The sequence below is a fragment of the Myotis nattereri genome (genome assembly GCF_964212035.1).
Source record: "Myotis nattereri genome assembly, chromosome: 6".
Taxonomy (NCBI): Eukaryota; Metazoa; Chordata; class Mammalia; order Chiroptera; family Vespertilionidae; genus Myotis; species Myotis nattereri.
Genome location: NC_138081.1, coordinates 10,122,118 through 10,143,139, shown reverse-complemented (window position 1 = coordinate 10,143,139; position 21,022 = coordinate 10,122,118). Strand labels below are relative to the sequence as shown.

Below are 21,022 nucleotides of genomic sequence, written 5' to 3'. Positions count from 1 at the left end.
TCAGGCCACGCCTGCAAGGCCTGCAGTCCAGTTTCCCTGCGCTTTCCCCAAGAGGTCAACCCGCTGTGGACAATCTTTTTAGGGAGCATCCTAGGCGTGTGCCCTTGAAGCAGTCATTTATTTAAGTTGGCACCTCATCCCCCAAAAAGGAAGTATCAGGAGCCTCTGAGAGAGGAAGTGATATTTAGGGAATATAATTGATTCATTTGTCATCTTTTTTTTTAAAAAAAAAAAATATATTTTTTACTGATTCCAGAGAGAGGAAGGGAGAAGGAGATAGAAACATCGAGAGAGAAACATTATCAATCGACTGCCTCCTGCACACCACGTACTGGGGATGGAGCCCCTAACCTGGACATGTGCCCCGATGGGGAATCGGGGAATCGAACCGTGACCTTTTGGTTCACAGGTTGACACTCAACCACTGAGTTACACTGGCCAGGCTCATTTTTCATCTTTTATTTTCTCTTCTAATCAAAGCAAGACTGCTTATGACAGGGAAGAAGGTCTGGGCCCATTTCTAACTGGAGTCAAGTTCCCTGAACACTATGAATTGCTGGGTTTAAAAAGATGGTTGGTTTCTTGGAGGCTGGGAAAGAAGGTACTCTGTGACTAACAGAGGATAAGGCTATGAGTCCAAGTGACGAGAATCTCCTCCTTCTGTGCTCTGCTCCAGGGCTGTCTGTGCGGAGGGGCAGCTGTGAGATGCAGCCGGGCTCAGGCAGTAATTCGGGGTCAGAGGCTACAAACTGATGGCCTGTGGACTGGATCCAGCCTACAGATTGGTTTAGTTTGGCCATTAAAAAACAAAACAAAAAAACTGAACTTACTGCCAATGTTTGAAAATTGGGATATTTTATGTGAACATTTGGATTTCCCTCTTGTGTGGAAAACTCAGATCTGACAACACTGGGCTCGCATTTCTGGATGGCAACAACTGGCTGCAGCAGAGCTGCTCTTAGGGGGGAGGTGGGGGCAAAGGCTCCTTTCCCGTGCGCCTCGTCCTCACTGGACACTACTCACTTCCATTACAAGTCTGATCTCGGTGGGCACTTGAGTTAATAACACCTAACTTACGAGTTCTACTGATTTGATGTGGGAAATAATTACATAAATGCATGAGGACGAACTCCTTTTAACTTTGACTACAGAACCCCTTAGCCTGTGTCAGTGGGACACACTGAGGGAGCATCTACCCTAGACAATGGATTAGACTGCAGCAAGTGAGTCTTATCCGTAGCATTTCGCTTCTGAACGAGGGAAGGAAACAGATGTTGTCTTATAGGCAGACCCTTCTATAGGCCTGAGTAATTTTACAGATTATTTCCCCTGAGGCTGGGAAAAGCCACATACTCTCTTCTCTCACCATTCACCATAGCAACCCTTGCACGGTTGAAAATGCTGAGTTGCATGTACTAACCAAATTCTAAACCTTCATCTTCTTTCTAGTACCTTGGTCTGCTCCAATTCTTTGTTCTTGGCTTGAATGATTGCTTCAAAGTCCTTCTTGCTGCGGTTTAGCTCTTCCATTAGAGCCTGATGCTGCAGAAACATAGCAGATACACACTCAAGACGAGCTTCACGGCATCCCTCCTTTTAGCCACACACACCTCCACCCCCCCCACCCCCACCCCCCACCCCCCGGTCAGTGGCGTTAGTTCAAGGGATCAATGGATTGGCAATTTCAAATTAATGCCTTTGTTCCTTCAGGACACTTACCTGCTGCTGTTTTGGGGGAAGGGAGCAAACAGGGAGGGAGGCCATGAAACCTATTAATCCCTCTGGAAATAGCCCAGCCTCCATGGCTGTCCAGATCAACTGAGGAACTGCCTTGCAGGGAGTCTGATTCTGCAGGTGTTGCTGGGGGTCCAGAATGTGCGTTTTTATAAAAGCCGCCCAAGTGATTCTAAAAACCAACGCTCAAGAACTAATAAGTAACTCTGAGGCTACCCAGCACTGGGAGTGAGCTTTTAAGAAATAATCAGGGAGAAATGGGATTCGGGGATTTCATTTTCATTGAAATAAAAAAGGCCTTTAACCTACTTATTCTACATATCACACGACTCCCGCACAAGACAGTCCCGCCTAACCCTGCCCGCATTTTCTGGAACCCGGCAGCCCAAGAGCTAACAGCTTGTTCATGGGGGCTACCTGCCTGGATGGGTGCCAAGAGGATCCACTTCTATGAAACCTGATTTCTGAACGCCCTGTGCTTAAGTGTAGCTTATACTTTAAATCGTTCCTCACATCCTTTTTTAAAAGAAGGTGGAGTAAAGGTAAGTACTTCTAAAAAGATACTACTCAAGAAAGAAACTTTAAAATGTGTGATCTCCTGAGAAAAGCAGTTACTTCAGAAGGCCTGGGTATTCATTCATTTTGACCACTAATTAGATGTGCTGTAACCCTCTCATCTACAAAATGGGAAAACCGGTACCTCTCCCATATCGGTGTTAATAATAAAACAACAGGTAAGAAAGCATTCAGAAAAGTTGTAAACTTTATGTAAATCCAGTTGTTATAATCATCTGGTAAATGAAAAAGAACAGTTTCAGAAGAACCAACATGTTTCAGTTGAGAGAGAGAGCTATGTCCCCCAGGCATGCTGGTGCAGAGCCATGACCTAGAAGTATCCCATTTGAGGCTAATGAGTGGAGACTGGGCCGGCACCTCATGCTGAATGACAGTGTTTTCCTCCGTCTCAGGAGAGGGTGAGGAGTTGGGGGTGTGGAGTATGCAGTGATCCCTCAGAGACTTCCAAGCAGCAGAACCTTACTCTTTTCCAATCAATTTCAAAACAGTATCTGAATATTAATTTAATAATGCTCTACATGGAAAGCATGCCTACCCTCTCACCCTAGAAAATAAACAAACTTAGAAAATAAAATTCCAAACAAATTGAATTTTCACCTAGTTCTTCCCAAAGCTGTTTGTGCATCTCTCAAGGAATCAAGGCAGGCACCTCCCAAGCTTTTAATAGCATGTGACTGTTAGCACTGCAAGAAGGTTGGAGGTAGGTGTGCAATAAAAGAGCTGTAAGGATCAATTATCCTAAACAAACTCTAATGCGATCACTCACTTTTCTCAAGGAGATGAACCATCCACTAACCCGACTAAACTTGCATCAAACTACTCATTTTAACACATAAAGGATAGAAGACAAAGCAGGTTTTAAAGATGCAAAAAAAATTTATAAAAATAATCAGATGAGAAAAGTAGTCAAGTTAAATAAAATAAATTACAAGCTATCTTTTAGGAGAATTTTGCTCCTGTGAGCCCTGCCTTTTCAGTAAATCAGTATGTTTTGCTGACTGTTAAACTGCACATTCTCGACCTGACCTAAAATGCTTAATTGGAACATTCTCGAATGGGTTCTGGACAGCTTCAGCTTGGGATCCATGACTGAATGGAGGCCTTGCAGGCCTTGGTGGTGGCGAAGGCATGGCTCACGATTCCCCTCTGCTGCCCTCACCTTTCTGGAGGTGCAGCACTTCCCCAGAGCCTCCTAATGGAGCTACAGGCTCCATTCCGTCTTCACCAGAGCAGCTTCTGCTCAGATGAAGATGTGAGTTTCCATGCTGAGGTCTGGCATGTCTGTGAGGCTCCAGTCTCCGACCTGATGGTGTGAGCAGCTGTCACCTGCTCTATCTAGACTGCAGGTGCTGCAGAGGTGTGCGCTAAGCAGCAGAGGCCGCCAGTGGCCATGCGAAGCCTGGCTGCCCCCACTCCACAGCCCACAATGGCAAGAGCTAAGTTACCTCCTGCAGAGCCTGGGCCAGCTGTTGCTTCAGGTCCTCTTCTCCTTGCTCTTTCTCCAAACCCTGCAAAACCAAAAACCAAATGGAAGGTTTCCTGGCAGAGAGGGAAACAAGCAACAAAATCCAGCAACAAGCAGAGCAGACCAGCTAGCACGAGCATCTGGAAGCAACAGGGGGCAGGAAGCAGGTGGAAAATTTCCCATTTTACTCAAGCTGTTGGCAGCAAGGGATCTAAGAAGAGTTAACTGCTTAAATACTGCTCGCCTCAGGGCTGTCACTTGTAAGCCACCACTCAGGCTGTTGTGGAGAAAATACTCTGGATTAATTTCCCACAAATGTGGTGACTCCCCAAAGGATGTTAACTGAAAGGTTCTGAGTTGCCAACTCTCTAAGCACCATCCCCAGGCCGGCACTCATAGGTTCCTCCCTTTGATTCTGGGCACCTCCATCTCTCACAGAGTCTCTGCCACTTCCAGCCTTGCCTGAACTTAGGCTGTATTTCCTCTGTCACCCCCTGGACAGGGTGCCCTCCACATCATCATTACTCTATGACCAGCACATTCCACAGAACCTCTGGGCCATTCCCTCCTTAAAGAATTATCTATCCATCTAATATGCCAACTTGAAATTATTCTCTAATTTAAATATACTGACTTAAAACTGTTATGATTATTTTATAGGTATGACACATTTATTAAGCATCTTTATAACCATTTGAACCCAAGCAGAGTACCAGGCAACACGTGTGCTTAAAAAAAAAAAAGCATTGGTGTGAAGCAGGAAGGGTTAAACAAACTTCTGAACAAGTAGTCGGGTAGAATAAATCCCTAGGGCTTGTGACAAAGGGAAATCCAACCCAATAAATAAAGGACTAGATCAGGGGTGGGCAAACTTTTTGACTCGAGGGCCACAATGGGTTCTTAAACTGGACTGGAGGGCCGGAACAAAAGCATGGATGGAGTGTTTGTGTGAACTAATATAAATTCAAAGTAAACATCATTACATAAAAGGGTACGGTCTTTTTTTTTTTTTAGTTTTATTCATTTCAAACGGGCCAGATCCGGCCCGTGGGCCGTAGTTTGCCCACGGCTGGACTAGATACTATGAGCCATTTATATGTGAGCTTCTCATACCTTGAGAAAATTTCTTAACCAGTCCTTTTGGCTTTTCATTACCATTTTGGTGTGGAAAAAGATTTTACAGCTATTCCTTCAAGCATGCCCAGAGCAGCCACAAATATTAATAGTCACTCTCATTCCTGAACTCATTAGCCCTTAAAGAGAGTTCTGCTGCAGGAATGGCGGCATATAGCACATATCTATATATATAAAAGCTAAGCGACGGGAATGACCAGTCGCTATGATGTGCACTGCGGCCAGCCAACTGGCCCAATCGGGGAGGGGCCAGCCGGCCAACCTCCCATGGCCCCTCCCCCCAGCCAGCCCTGCCCCCAATCAGCCCTCCACACCCTGATTGGGGTGGGGCCAGCCGGTCAACCTCCTGCAGCCTTTCCTACTGGCCACCCCCACCCCGATGGGGTCGAGGCTGGCCAGCCAACCTCCTGCAGCTCCTTCTCACGGGGCGGCCCCAATTGGCCCCAATTGGGGCGGGCCGGCTGGACCCCACCCGTGCACAAATTTGTGCACTGGGCCTCTAGTGTAAAGATAAACCTCCCTCTGTCAATTTCAAGAACTTAGTCCAGGATGCAAAAGGGAAGCAAAAAGGTACACATAGCAGTGTGTCCCCTGGAAAGACGTAGTTAATCCATGGCCTCAGCTAATCTACCAGTACTAGGGGACAAGAGATTAGAATGAAACTGATAAACTGTTCAGAGATAAGAGAACACTGCTGGTTGTTCCTTGCCCTGAACAAAGTAAACACAAGATAAAAGCATAGTCACAGCAATCCTCACTGGTCTGTCTTAGTTCTAGTCAACAGTGGGGAATTCTTGACATTTAATATTACCTGAGCAAGTGGGTGGGAATAAACCTGTGGAACTGATTTTTGAGCAAGGACCAGCTCTAGCCTAGAAGCCTTTTGCAACAGCTTGTCATCTCAGAAAATGACTCGGGGATGACACATTTGGCCTTATCTTGACACAGCTGAGCGAGTCTTTATTTTACCTTCTTGCTAAAGGCACTGTGGAAGGTGGCTTATCACTCAACCCAACAACTGCATCATGGTGGACCTGTTTCCTCCCACGCTGGCTGCTCAGGATGGAGAGAAAGCATTTTTTGCCTCCCACTTCCTAGGTTCGGTACAGAGCTAACAAGCTAACAGGTACATCAAGGGCAGAGTAACCAGCTGGCCTATACCTGCCTTGGGACTGACTTGGCTTTGATCACAGATTAAAAAAAAACAACCCAAAAGTCATGAGGACAACTATTGGTTTAAATGGAGAGTGCTGTGGTTTTGTGGCATCTTGACCTTCATCCAATCCCCTGAATTTACCTTAGTTCTGGAATGCCTCATCTTTACATCCCGAGATCAGTTACACCCTGGGGCTGGCTCTGCTAGTCTCCTTCCCCCATCTTGGTACCCAGCTCTGGTTCTTGACCTGATCATCACACTGAAGCCTTAACCTCTGACTCACCCCCTTCTCTTACCTCAAAGTTTCCTGTTCCCATTCCTTCTCCTGTCCCTGGCGCTCAGCATTAGGTCCCTGGTCCAGGGCTCACCACGGCCTGCCCACCCTGAGGGGCACCCTGGCGCCTCCCCCCTGTGTGGTACCTGGAGACACTGCTGCTCTTCCGCGAAAGTCTTCTCTAGCTGCTCCACTCTGGCCTCCTGCTGGGCCTGCTCTGCACAAAGCTGCGACTGTAAGTCCTGCAGTTCCTGCTCCATTTGCACAATATTCTTTGAGTCCCCTTTTTGGGTCTGCTTTTTCTCATTCAGAACAGCTACTTGCTTTTCCTGCATCTGTGTTTTGAGCTTCAGAATCCTAGACATGGTCACCTTGAACAGCTCTAAGCGGCTCTGAGATACTGACTGGTTTGAGGCTTTCCGCTTGTGATGATGCAGCGCCAGGACTTTGGTGGGGCCAGAGAAAACATGAGCCCCTGAGACGTTCTCACTTGGCTCAAGAGAAGTCAGCTGAGGTTCCACATGTTCAGAGGGTCCACTGGCCAGTTCACCTTTCCCACGTGACCTCAGTGGCTGACCAGGTTCACTAGACACTTTATTCATTTTGAATTTCAAGTGTGAGGGGCCTTCAGCTTCAGGACCCTCTAATTCATCCAAACTACATTTCCTTTTAGTTCTCAAGCCCTTGTTTTTCCCCAATATCTGATCATTCGTTGGGGCAAGATATGGACACATCTTCTCCCAGTCTTCTTCAGTAACTTCATATTCATACTCTGCACTCTCCTTATTTTCCAGAGGCACCCCAAGCTGAACGCGGTCTCCCATATGGAGAGAATAGACCTCTAAAGGCTCTAGACGTACTCTGTTCAGCCAAACGCCATTCAGACTCTGGGAAAAGGAAAAGAAAGACAAAATAAGCTTCACGATTTTCCTCCTCTTAATGGAATGTCTCCCCTGCTGCTACAAAACCTTCAGCCTTTTCAGAAGGAAAACCCTTGAGAACAAATAGAAAAGAAAGGTTCATAAACCACCGTCCTTAGAAACAGCATTCTTCACACAGGACTCTGGCTTTTTACCTGTACTTCACATTCATGCCTCCATAGAGAACGGCCTGTGTAACAGGCGGGAATCCCCTTACTACCGGTGGATGAATTACTCAAATAAATGCAGTAGCATTGAAAGAAACGGAAATGTAATAGCTCCTATTGACCCAGGACTGAAAAATCGGCTATTAGTAAAGAAAGTGGCATCTAATGATAAAGCTCAAAAGGAAAGTCTTGACCAGGAAAGCCCAGCAAGCGCCGTCTCTGCATGTGCCCCCTGAACACACTGGTGAGTGAGCAGAGCACTTTCCAGGACACATAAATAAAAAAAAAAAAGAGTGCCAACACTTGTCCTGGGGTCAAACCGCAGGTGAGACCTGACCCACTTAATAGCACGAGAGGTCCAGGGGCATAGTGGTGAAGAGCTGGAGCTCTGGACTCGGACAGATGTGGGCTCTTAACCTGCTGGGCTTGTTAGCTGCACGGCCTTTGGCAATTTACTTCAACAGTTTTGTCTGGAATATAGGGCTGGTATAGTACCTACCTCATATGATTCCTGTGAGGAATAAATCAGAAAATATATGTAAAACATTTAGCACAGTGACTCACATATAAATGCTTTATGGTTGTAACTAAATCAGAGTTCAGAGTTAAGAGCATGGACCCTGGAGTCAGAATGCCTAAGTTTGTGATCTGGCTCCATCACTTAACAACTGTGGGACTTGGGCAAGTTTCTTAACCTCTCTAAGCCTCAGTTACCACATCTATAAAACAGAACATAATAATAGTCTCTCCCTCATGGTGTTTGTGTGGATTTAATGAGATAACATATGTAATATACTTAGAAAAGTGTCTGGCACATGGTAAGCATTATATAAGTGCTCTCTACTATTATTTTGATCTGGCTTGATTTATCAACAATCACTTCCATTCTATGCTCAGGATCTTGCAAGGTAAATATACGAAGTGCAAAATTGGAAGACATGAAAATGTTTAGCAGCTGATAGTAGAAAGCAAAACACAAGGGCACATAAAAGCACAGCCTATAAATGCAATGGGATATTATGTGAAGCTGGGTTAGCTAAGAGATGCCTAATGGTAATGAAGAATTTAGAGTTTAAAGAAACAAGTGGGCACTTTAACCCAGATCAAGGACTTAACTTTGGGGGACAGGCCAGAGATGAAGCTCACAGCTGAATTGGTACTAAGATTTATGTTTGTGTTGGTAACTACAGTAACCTACTTTTAGCTACAACAATTACCTGTTTAACCCAAATATGAGAGGTGGGGGCTTGACCACAAGGTACAGAAGATGAAAGGCAATAGAGATCGGATCTCAGCTCTGTTCTGGTATTAGGCCCTTATTTCTGGCTTTATATCATTTGGCTCAAGCAGAAAGAGGGCAAGAAAGCAGAGCACAGCTATAGATACATATATACAGAAAGACCGGCTTTCACCCACTGCCTGGGGTCTAACCTGGCTTATCTGGCTAACCTTCTCCCAACCTTTCTATTCATATTCAGCCTGAGAAACTATGAATGAGGACTGATGAGTTCTGCTGACAATACATGAGAAAATAACACAGGAGGGGGATGGAGGTAGAAGAATTTATTTTAAAAGCTTTATATCAGGAGGGCAGGAGTGGCTGGGGAGAGGTCAATGGGGGAAAAAGGAGACATATGTAATACTTTCAACAATAAATAATTTAAATTAAAAAAGTTTTATATATATATATTTTATTTTTTTATTGATTTTTTTTTGCAGAGAGGAAGGGAGAGGGATAGAGAATTAGAAACATCGATGAGAGAGAAACATCGAACAGCTGCCTCCTGCACACCTCCTACTGGGGATGTGCCCGCAACCAAGGTACATGCCCTTGACCAGAATCGAACCTGGGACCTTTCAGTCCGCAGGCAGATAGATGCTCTATCCACTGAACCAAACCGGTTAGGGCAATTAAAAAAATTTTATTATCAAAATAGATTATACTTAGGAAAAAGGTTTCAGGAAAAGTAGTGTGACACAGAAGGCTACCTAATGCCAAGGTATAGACATTTAAGAAAAACCTCAAAGGCAAAGATAAGATTAAATAAAGAATGAAGGTCACAGAAGCAGCCCCAAACTAGAGAGAACAGGGAGTCGCTAAAAAGCTGGGGAAAACTTTCAAGACATATTGCAGCCTTCCACTAGATCCTCTGCATTAAATTGCCTCCTTCAGAGCCCTTTAGGCCTGGAAAATAAGTTCTCACATTTCCCCATCACATTTTATCCTCAGATCCTTCTATATTTACCCATTCATCACTTCCTGGTGACACCTAGTGGTATAATTGGGACCACAGCCCTGAGTCAGGTCTGTTCACAAGGTGACTATAGAAAAGGATGAAAATACCATAGCTATATAAGAACAATCAATACTGCCCAGATTATAACCTCAAATACAATGGTTTAAATAAAATAACTCTGTTCAAGCCTTTCTTTTTTAAAAAAAATATATTTGTTTATTGATCTAAGAGAGGAAGGGAGAGGGAGGAAGAGATAGAAACATCAATGATGAGAGAGAATCATTGATCGGTTTCCCTCTGCATGGCCCCCACTGGGGACCAAGCCCGCAACCCAGGCATGTGCCCTTGGCCGGAATCGAACCCGGGACCTTTCAGTCCGCAGGCCGACGCTCTATCCACTGAGCCAAACCGGCTAGGGCCAAGCCTTTCTTAATGTAGGTTTTCATAATCACCAGTTTGAACAATGTCAGTAGCAGCAAAGTGATAACAACAACAAAAGCCTGCCTAATGTCTCTTTGCCATCAGTGGGAAAAGGTGGGATAGCACACACCCCTGTACAATAATCACTTCACCTGATGCTCAACCTCTGCCCAGTGTTTTTAGTCAGTTGTTGGTGAGTGAAACCCAAAGTCAAAAGGCAATGTTCTCTGGAGTTTTCCAGATGATTTATGGAGCTCAGTGATTCTCAACCCTGACTATTCAGTGAAATCACCTGGAAATGTCTGAAACAAATAGCAATACCTGAGTCTCACCCTCAGACTGAGTTAACAGTCTGAGGCTAGAACCGGGCATCAGTTTATATACAAATACATAGTCTATAATTGGGTCAAGTCATAGAGCCCCTTTCCAGGCGACCCCTCCCCAACTCCTATTCAACTACTCATCTGTTTTCTGCCCTACCTTTTCCAGAATGTTGTATAAATGGAATCACACTGTATGTATCCTTTTTGAGTCTGGCTTCTTTCACTTAGCACAATGACTTTGAGACTTGCCAATGTTGTTGCATTAACAATAGTTGGGTATTTTTTATTGCTGACTAGTATTCCAGACATGGGTGTACAAGTTTGTTTATCCATTCCCTAGTTGTTTTCCCCGTTTTTGATAATTAAACAAAGCTACTACAAACATTCACACACACGTTTCTTTGAGAACATTAAGTTTTCATTAATTTAGGGTAAATACCAAAAAACAGAATCACTGGTAAGTGTATGTTTAGCTGCAGGAAACTGCCAGACTATTTTTCAAAGTGACAGTACCATTTTGTATTCACACATGCAGTGCTTACGATTCCATGTTCACCAGCACTTGGCACTGTTTTATTTCAGCAATTCTAATTGGTATGTATCAGTCAATATTTCTAATGCTTCACTGAAACATAACATACAACCAGAAAAGTGCACAAACAAGAAATGTACAACTAGATGACTAACCACAATGTGAACATCTCAGTGTAACTACCACAAAGTTAAAAAACAAACAAAATACCCTAACTCACATCGATCAGCATCCCAGAATCATCCTTGTGTCTTCTCTAGTCACTAAGTCTCCTTTTACCCCCATCAGGTGACTGCTAGACTGGCGTAACGTCACACATTAATTTTGCTGGTTTTGACATTAAATAAATGCCATTACATAATATATATTCTTTGGTGTCTGTCTTCTTTCACTCCATTCTATGTCTGTAAGATTTATCTGTGTTGTTGGATATAGTAGCAGTTCATTCACATTCATTACAGTATGGTGTTTCATTGTAAGAATATTCCATAGTTTATTACTCCATTATGCTATTGATGGACATCTGGGCTATTTCCCTGTTCCCTGTGACTAAATATACTGTCACAGGGTATATATAAGTGCAACTTTAATAAATAATGCCAAATAATTTTCCAAAATAGTTGTACCAACTTACACTTCTACCCAGACAACTTTTGCTCCACACCCTTGCCAATCAATACCTGGCACATTCAGTATTAATTTTAGCCGCTCTGGTGGGTGTGTAGTGCTAGTCCATCCTGGTTTTAATTTGCATTTCCCTGATCATGAATGAGGCTGAACAACTTTTTTTTTTTTTTTTTTTACAGAGGAAGGGAGAGGGATAGAGAGCTAGAAACATCGATGAGAGAGAAACATCGATCAGCTGCCTCTTGCACACCCCCTACTGGGGATGTGCCCACAACCAAGGAACATGCCCTTGACCGGAATCGAACCTGGAACCCTTCACTCCGCAGGCCGACGCTCTATCCACTGAGCCAAACTGGTTAGGGCGAGGCTCAACAACTTTTGATGGATGTTGAACATTTGGATACAATATTTTGTGAAGTGCCTGGCTCCTGTCCATTTAAAAAACTGGGTTATCTTTCTTTTTCTTAACAATTTGGAGTCCTGTAAATATCCAATTATAAGTCCTTCATCAGTTATGTGTAGCAAATATCTTCCACTCTGAGCTTGTCTTTACTCTCCTATTGGTGTCTTTTGATGAACAGAAGTTCGTAATTTTAATGTGATACCATCAGTATTTTTTTATAAGTACCCAGGGAAGGACAAAAAAAAAAGTAGTGAGAACCACTACTCTAGTTGCTGGAAGACCAAGCAGCAAGGCGTGTTCACACAGTATAACTCACCAGAGACTTTAAATGCCAGAACCTACAGAAGGACCAAAGCAGGAACCACTAAGTAGCAGATGAACAGCAATGTGATAGGAGGGGAAGAATGGGAAAGGCTCAAATGGGAAAGGCTCAAACGATATGCCCGCGTCTCTAGGACTAGAGATAAGCAAACCCACCAAAGCATTTCAGATTGTGACTTTGAAATCACAAATTTTCTGAAACAGCTGGATACCAATACATAGGATGAGCTATCTGAAGAGCTACGAAATTAACTGAAATTTATATAACTACAACCATCCACATGTTTCATGTGCAAGATAAGCAATCCTCCAAGGTTGTTTTTTTTTTCTAACTTAATTTTAAACTAAAATTGATATTGTTGCAATTTTTGTAACTGTACTTAAGCTTTCCCTGTCTGGCCATTCCAGCATATAAGAGAGATCATTTTTTTGAAGATAGAATGTAGTTCTGAGTTTTGAATTACTAACAATATCTACATCTTAAAAGGACTTGGCAAAAGATTTCAGATGTAATATAACAATAATATCCTGCACCTAAAATTCAAATCCTTCATCAGGAGAAGGCTGATAAGGCTTCCTGCCAAAAAGAAAAGAAGCATGTTAAGAGTGGGGGAGGGGGAAGTGAGGAGAGGGGCTTACTGATAAGAATAGTTGCTCCATCAAAAACAACCAGTCATTGCTTTTTTTCAAAACTCAGTTACCTCACCAACTGCATCAAAGCTAAGATGCTTAAACCAGAAAACATTTGGAAGAATCAGGCGCCCACCTTCCCTCTATCTTCTCTATCTGAGACCTGAGAGAGGAACCTTATGATTACAGCCCTAGAAGAAACGGTACAAAACAAACTGGAGAGCAACCCGGGGAGCACTGTCATATCTGTTGCTGTCACAGGCTGCCTCTATGTCCCTGAGGTTGATGTTCAAGGAACATTAAAATCAGTCAGCTGGTGGCTTCCCAACCCCTCAAAATCTGCTATCCCATCAATGGAACTCATCTGTGTGGTACATAATCAAGGAAAGCAGCAGCAGACAACCATCTCTATAATACTGTAACTCTGTTACTCAAACACCCAACTCTGATTAGGAAAACTTCTTTCCCCAAGGATTAAGTTTTGATATAAGCTACTGTAGGGACTTTAAAACTTTGCAGCTATGTCAGAGATATGCATTATTATTATTATTATTATTATTATTTTAAATCACGCAGCCAGGATAGCAAACTGCTGTGTCCTCCACTACTATTCGAAAACGGGGCATAGCAGAGACTTATTTGAGTTTGAGCCCTGGTTTATTCACTCAACCAGTTATGTAGACGGCCTTGAGCAAATCAATTTCTCTCTCTGGGCCTCAAATCTATCTGTCCCCAGAAGGGGTTAAACTGTATCATCTCTAAGCTCCCCTTTTCAGTGCCAATTTCTTTTCTCACAGTGCCTTGCCAAGAGTGCTGAACCAATTAGCATTTATACAGCCTCTCCTTCAACACAGTGCCAACTCAACTTAACCCAGTGCAAGAAGGTACTTTCTCCAACAGCTAACTCTAGCAGTTTTATGCATGAAAAAGGAGGCTGCTGGGCAGGTCTGCAAGACACCTGTGATATTGTGAATTATAAGCAGCCGCATATATTTGGACTTCACCCCCATTTCTAGAACAGAGCTTCAGAAACCCTTGGAATTTCCTAAGCAGTGATAAGAGATCAAGGTGTCTTTTGTTATGTTAATGAGATGACTTTGGGACTGACTGTCCCTAGGTCACCTAAGAATGAGGGATAATTCCAGGGAGGCTGGAACTTTAATTCCCACCCCTGGATCTCTTGGGAGGGGAGGGCTGGAGGTTGAAGTCATCACTAGTGGCCAGTGATTTAATCAATCATGCCTCTGTAATGAAGCTTCCATTACCCTGCCCCAAAAAAGGACAGGTTCTGAGGGTTGGTGAACACATGGAGGTGCTGGAGAATGGTGTACCCAGACAGGCATGAAAGTTCCACGCCCCTTCCCACACAGCTTGCCCTAACACATCTCTTCCAAATGGATGTTCATCTATATCCCTTATCATATCCTTTTTTTAAAAAATCTTTTTATTTTTCGATTACAGTTTTTCAATTACAATATTTATATTAGTTCCAGGTGATCATCCCGATAAATCGTACCCATCTGACACCATACACAGTTATTAGAACATTATTGACTATATTCCCTATGATGTACTTTATATCCTCGTGACTATTCTGTAAAAATCTACTTGTACTTCTTAATCCCTTCACCTTTCATCCATCCCCCAACCCTGCTATCAGGCAACCATCAAAATGTTCTCTGTATCTATGAGTCTGTTTCTGTTCAGCTTGTTCATTTATTTTATTTTTTAGATTCAATTGTTGATAGGTATATATATTTATTGCCATTTTACTGTTCATATTTTTTATCTTTTTCTTCTTAAAGACAGACCCTTTAACATTTCTAGTTTGGTGGTGGTGAACTCCTTTAGCCTTTTCTTATCTGGGAAGCTCTTTATATGTCCGATTCTAAACAATAGTTTTGCTGGGTAATCTTGGTTGTAGGTCCTTGCTTTTCACCACTTTAACCCTTTTCGGTCCAACCTCAAGGCCAACTCAACAGACCAGGTGCTAGAAGCAGGTCCAACGTCGAGCAATAAGAACATTAAGAAGTTCAACATTCAATCCTGTCAATTAATTTGGACCAGACTGTTTGAATTCCAAAAATAACATTGGACCGCAAAGGGTTAATATTTCTTGCCATTCCCTTCTGGCCTGCAATGTTTCTGTTGAGAAATCAGCTGAAGTCTTATGGAAGCTCTCTTGTAGGTAACTAACTGCTTTTCTCTCGCTGCTTTTAAAATTCTCTGTCTTTAACCTTTGGCATTTTAATGATGATGTGTCTTGGTGTGGGCCTCTTTGGGTTTATCCAGTTTGTGATTCTGCACTTCCTAGTCTTATGTGTCTATTTCCTTCAATAGGTTGGGACATTTTCTGCCATTATTTTTTCAAACAGGTTTTCAACTTCTTGCTCTCTCTCTTCTCCTTCTGACACCCCCATGATGAGAATGTTGGTATGCTTGAAGTCGTCCCAAAACCTCCTTACACTATCCTTATTTATTTTGGATTCTTTTTTTTTTTTTTTTTTTTTTTTGCTGCTCTGATTGGGTGTTTTCTGAGTCACAAAGCACCGCACCCTGGCTGGTTTGGCTCAGTGGATAGAGCACTGGCCTGTGGACTGAAGGGTCCTGAGTTTGATTCTGGTCAAGGGCACATGCCTGGGTTGTGGGCTTGATCCCCAGTAGGGGGCATGCAGGAGGCAGCCAATCAATGGTTCTCTCTCATCATTGATGTTTCTCTCTCTCTCTCTCCCTCTCCCTTCCTCTCTGAAATCAATAAAAATACATTAAAAACAAAACAAAAACAAATTACTGTTTTGATTCTTGGCTTCATGTACTCTACTGTTGATTCCCTGTAAATTATTCTTCGTTTCAGTTAGTGTATCCTTCACTTATGACTGTTCATTTTATGGTTTCTATGTCCTTTTTTTATGTTGTTGAAGTTCTCTTTAAGTTCCTCTACTCTTCCCCTAAGTTCATTGAGCATCCCTATAACCAGTGTTTTGAACTCTGCATCTAAGAGATTGCTTGTCTCCATTTTGTTTAGTACTTTTTCTGGAGTTCTGTTCTGTTTTTTTCACTTGGAACAAATTTTGTTTCCTCATTTTGGCAGTCACCCTGTGTTTGTTTCTATGAATTAGGTAGAGGTGCTATGTCTCCCAGGCTTGGTAGAGGCCTAATGTAATAAGTGTCCTGTAGGAACCAGTGCTACAGCTTCCCTGTTTACACAAGCTGGGCACTCCAGGTGCACTTGTGTGGGCTGTGTACATCCTCCTGTTGTAGTTAAGCCTTGATTGCTGTTGGCACATCAATGAGAGGGATTTACCTCCAGGCTGATTGACTGCAAGAACTGGCTGTGACCACCACTACAGATCAGCTGTGCAGAGGCCTACCCTTCAGAGCAGGACTTATTTCAGCAGGGCTCTGGTGCTCACTAAGTCCACCCCTTGAGTATGCTGTTGTGGAGGTACTTTGAGGTGATCTGAGGTTGTCCACTGGGTACGCTGGCTCTGGGGCTTCCTGGGAGGTGCAGGCCAAGGTCAGGGGCCACCCAGGATGAGCTACAAAGAGATCTTCAGATGGCTGCTACTTGTGCTGGGCTTGGAGGTGCCCAGGAGAGGCCAAGCTATGAACATAAGCATGTGCCAAGACAGGCCATTCATATAGAAAAGCCATTGGAAAGAGCTTGGGTGGTGGGGAAGGGTCTCAGGGAATCACAGGATGGGGAAGACGGGAAGCAGTGACAGCGAGTTGATGGAGACTCAGCTATAGCTCTGTTGGGGTAAAGCTCAGAAAAGGAACAAAGGCCTCTGCCAGCACTTCTGTCTAGGAGAAAGCTGCCCTTCCAGCTCTTGCCCTGATGACAGTTCAGTTCCTCCCTGTATGTCCCTGGTGCCTTTCAAGCTGTTGCCCCAGCACTGGAGCTCAGAGCAAGTGAGTCTGAGTAAATCCACGCACAATCTCTTTAAGCAGAGCTGCCTGGGACTCCAGCAACCTCCAAATCACTTAGTCACAATGCCTGCTGGTTCTTACAGCCAGAAGTTGTGGGGACTTCTCTTCCTGGTACTGGAATCCTGGACTAAGGGCATGGTATGGGGCTGGGACCCCTTGCTCCTCAGGGGAGACTTCTGCGGCTGAGATATCCCTCCCGATTTTTATCCACCACGCACAGGTATGGGACCAGCCAGTCCCACAGCTGGATGTGACTTCTTCTATCTTTAGTTGTAGGACTCTCATTCAGCTAGATTTCAGGCAGTTCTGAATGATGGTTGTTCTGTAGTTTAGTGTAATTTTGATGTGGTTGTGGAAGGATATAGGTACTGTGCCTACTTACGCACCACCTTAACAGGAAACCCTCCTATCTGTATATATAAAAGGCTAGTATGCAAAGTGTCCCCTCGGGAGTTCGACTGGGCGCTCAATCGCTCGCTATGATGTGCGCTGACCACCAGGGGGCGGCATGGAACATGGTGGGCAACCAGCGGCGGTGGCAGCGCGCTGAGGGAGTGAGGGAAGGAGGAGGCGAGGAGGTGGGGAGGCAGGGAACCTGATCGGCCCTGATTGCTGGCCAGGCCTAGGGATACTACCCATGCACAAATTTCATGCACCAGGCCTCTAGTCCTTTTATAATAAACTGGTAAATATAAATAAATGTTTCTGTGAGTCGCTCTAGCTAATTAATTGAATCAATAGGAGAAGGAGGTCTTCAGAACCTCTGATTTATAGCCAGTTGGTCAGAAGCACAAGTAACAACCTGGACTTGCAACTGGTATCTGAAGCTCAAGGAAGGGGTCCTTGGAACCTCCAATCTATATCTAGCTGATCGGAAGCTGGGCTCTCAATTGGAATCCAAGGTGGAGGATGGTCTTGTAGAGCTGAGCCCTTTACCTATGGATTTGATGCCACCCTCAGGTAGACAGTGTCAGAATTGGAGGACATCCAGCTGGTGTCCCCAGCATTGCTTGATGGTGTGGGGATAATCCTCTCCACATGTAGGAATTAATTTCAGAACCATTTAATTTCATCTAATTTTTGTTACTCCTCACCCAGGGATTCTTTCCCATTGATTTTTAAAGAGTGGACGGGAGGGGGAGAGACAGAGAGAGAGAGACATCGATGTGAGGGAGACACACCAACTGGTTGTCTCCTGCATGTGCCCAACCAGACCCAGGAATCGAACCGCAGCTGATACATGCCCTCGACCAGAACTGAACTTGGGACCCTTCAGTCCATAGGACGATGATTTAGTCACTGAGCCAAACCAGCTAGGGATTCAGAACCATTTTAATATGCTTCCTTCTAACAGTTATCTTTAAAATTCTTCTAACCAGAGCAGTGTAAAATGGTCTAAAGATATTTTATACTTCTTAATCCTTACTGTCTACATTAAAATTTCTCTCACCTCTATTCCTAAGTGCTTATGTATTTGTATTTTAGGTATTTCCTAATTTTTGAGCTTTATACATACTTCACCTCCCTTAGAATTCACGCTTTTCAAAAATTTAAAGCAGAAAAACCCTTTATTCAAAGGAAATCTTCCTCAGAACAATAATGCATAAAACAGGTTTAAAAAGGAGGGAGACAGTTTGCTCTGATGGAAAGGTGTGGGGAGAGGAAGGAGCTGGGTGTAGGAAGCTCAGCTCTGCCCTCCTCCCCATGCCCTGAATACAGGTACACTCCAGAATCTTCACTAGATTCCCTTCAAGTGACAAAGGGCCAATTCCCTCAATAACTTAGTCTAGTTTCTGGAGCAAACCTACTGCCGCAATTCAGGTGTTCCTTTCAGAGTAACTAACTTCAAGTCCTTTGAAATTACTTTGACATAATCTAATCTCTGGCAGCATACAGAAGTGGTTGTCTCTGGGGAAGACAACTGGGTGGTTAGGGGAGATGATATATTTTTGAATCTTGAAATTTTATACCATGTATCACCTGTACAAAAAAAAAAGCAATTTAAAAATGAACAAAAAGCCAATGAAAACCATTAGGCATCGGTGGACCCCTGTTACCTTGTTGTCCATGATTGTCCACTGGCCCTCCGCGCTCTGCTTCAAAACACAGTGGTTTCGGGAAATCATCAGAGGGCAGAGTTTTGATACCAGCTGGTATGTGACACCAAATCCTCGGCCTAAAGTCACCTAGGAAGACAACAACAATATGAGAGACACCATCAGCCATTGTGCTGAAAAGGGAGGTCCTTTTGACAATCTTGTCGACCAGTGGTGCACACATGTCCTGACATGAAACCAGACTCCCATGAAACCCACACAGCTCATCAGCCATCCTCCTTCAGCTGCCATGGGAGCCACGAGGTAGAAAAAGGCAAGAAGCTGTGACAAGAAGAGACAGCTGAATGCATTTACTCATGGAATGTCAGGGTTGGTAGGGCTCTGAAAAGTCATAAGATGGAGAAATTCTTTCTATACACCCTCACCAACTAGTCTTAAACACTGCCAAGAACTGCAGCCTCTATACAAGACAATCTGTCCAATTTCTTAAGGGCTCAGACTTGGCATCTTTCTCATTATAAATTCCATCCATTGGCCCTGGCTCTGCCATGGGCACTATCAGAAAATCTCCAATTCCCCTCCCACATGACAGCTATCGTGCCTGTCAAGCCTTTTCTTTTGTTGGACCTACGTTACTTCAACCTAACTCTCACGGTGTAGGTTTGAGTCTCTTTGCTATCTTAATGGTATATTTTTATTCCTGGATGCCATAATAAGAAAAATAAACTTAATTTCTATTACACAGTCGAATTCAAGTATCACTTTCCAAGTTCTAAATATCATCACTGGATAAACTGCATCAGCTTTCATAGCAGATCTATCACACAAAGTACCCCCAGGCTTAGGAATGATTAAATTTCTTGGTCTGACCCTCCCCCAAGAATTACATGCAAAGTCACATCTCTTCTGTCCTATACTTGACTAGTTGGTAAATCTGGATTCACATGAAGGACCTTACATTGATTCCTATTAAACTTCATCTTGTTAGTTCAACCTATCACAGGAGCTTGTCAAGACCTTTATGAATTTTTAACCTGCCATCTGATAAACTCAATATTCCTCTCACCAAACGAATATGATGCCTATGTACTTTCATTCAAGACACAAATAGAAGAGAGAGAACCAAGATGGTGGCATAGGTAAACACCTGTACTTGCTGCCTCCCACAAGCATATCAAAATTACAACTAAAATACAGCACAACTATCATCCAGAACCGCGGGAAAGCTGGCTGAGTGGAAGTCCTACATAGCGAATTACTGGTAAAGAAGAAAGCGCACTGAGACTGGTAGGAGGTGCGGAGGCAAGGAGGCGTTGACAGGCTGGCACCCAGTGTGCCGCTTTTTTAATCAGGAGGGAGATACAAGCTCCAGCTAGCTCTGAGCTCCAGTGCCGGGCGAGACTTTGGGGGACCCAGACACATATGTGGAGAAACTGGACTGTCTGGCATCGGGGCAGGAATGCAGGGGCGGCTTTCTTCCAGACAGAGGTGCTCACAACGGAACATTGTTCCTCCCCAGTGCAGGGCTGACTGGCAGCCATTGCTGTTTGCTCTGACCCATCCAATTTACAATCCTATCAAAGCTGTGCGCAGAGGCTTTTGCATATGAATGGCTGGTCCTTTCTCAGCCTAAAACCTGTCAAACTACAGCTGGGTCAGGGAGCCCCAAAGCTTCCAAAAGAAGGCCCAAGGCCTGGCAGCAGCAGCCTGCCTTGCTTCACAGCTGTGCCTCATCTGGGCACTTCCAAACCCCATACAAAGAGGAGGAATCTGCAGATCTTTCTTTAGTTCCTGCTGGGTGGCCCCAGGCAGTGGCTGACTTTGCACCTCCTTGGAGATCCAAGAGCCAGTGTACCCAGTGGTCAGTGTGAGACCATACCAGATTACAACTCGTCACATCCATAAGTAACACACTCAGGGGGCAGACTCAGTGAGCACCAAAGCCCCACTGAAGCAAGTCCTGACCCACAGGGGTGTCTCCTGCACATTGTAGACACAGCTGGTCCTCCCAGCCAATTGGCCTGGAGGTCAATTCCTCCCAGTGATACCAACAGCAATCAAGGCTCAACTACAACAAGACTGTGCACACAGCCCACAAAAGGGTGCACCAAGAGTG

At 44.1% G+C, this 21,022-nt stretch overlaps 1 protein-coding gene across 4 annotated transcripts in view; it reads right to left on the bottom strand.

Annotated features, from left to right (window-relative positions):
* RNF8 (ring finger protein 8) overlaps nucleotides 1-21,022 on the bottom strand; it is a gene marked incomplete at its 5' end in the record, with an annotated part of 48,401 nt that overhangs the window by 13,515 nt on the left and 13,864 nt on the right. For all 4 annotated transcript variants that reach the window (XM_081093815.1, XM_081093814.1, XM_081093812.1 and 1 more), the window contains 4 exons: nucleotides 1,453-1,542; nucleotides 3,756-3,818; nucleotides 6,486-7,226; nucleotides 18,907-19,035. In XM_081093815.1, coding sequence (XP_080949941.1) covers nucleotides 1,453-1,542; nucleotides 3,756-3,818; nucleotides 6,486-7,226; nucleotides 18,907-19,035 — 1,023 coding nt within the window. The remainder of the gene's footprint in view (nucleotides 1-1,452; nucleotides 1,543-3,755; nucleotides 3,819-6,485; nucleotides 7,227-18,906; nucleotides 19,036-21,022) is intronic.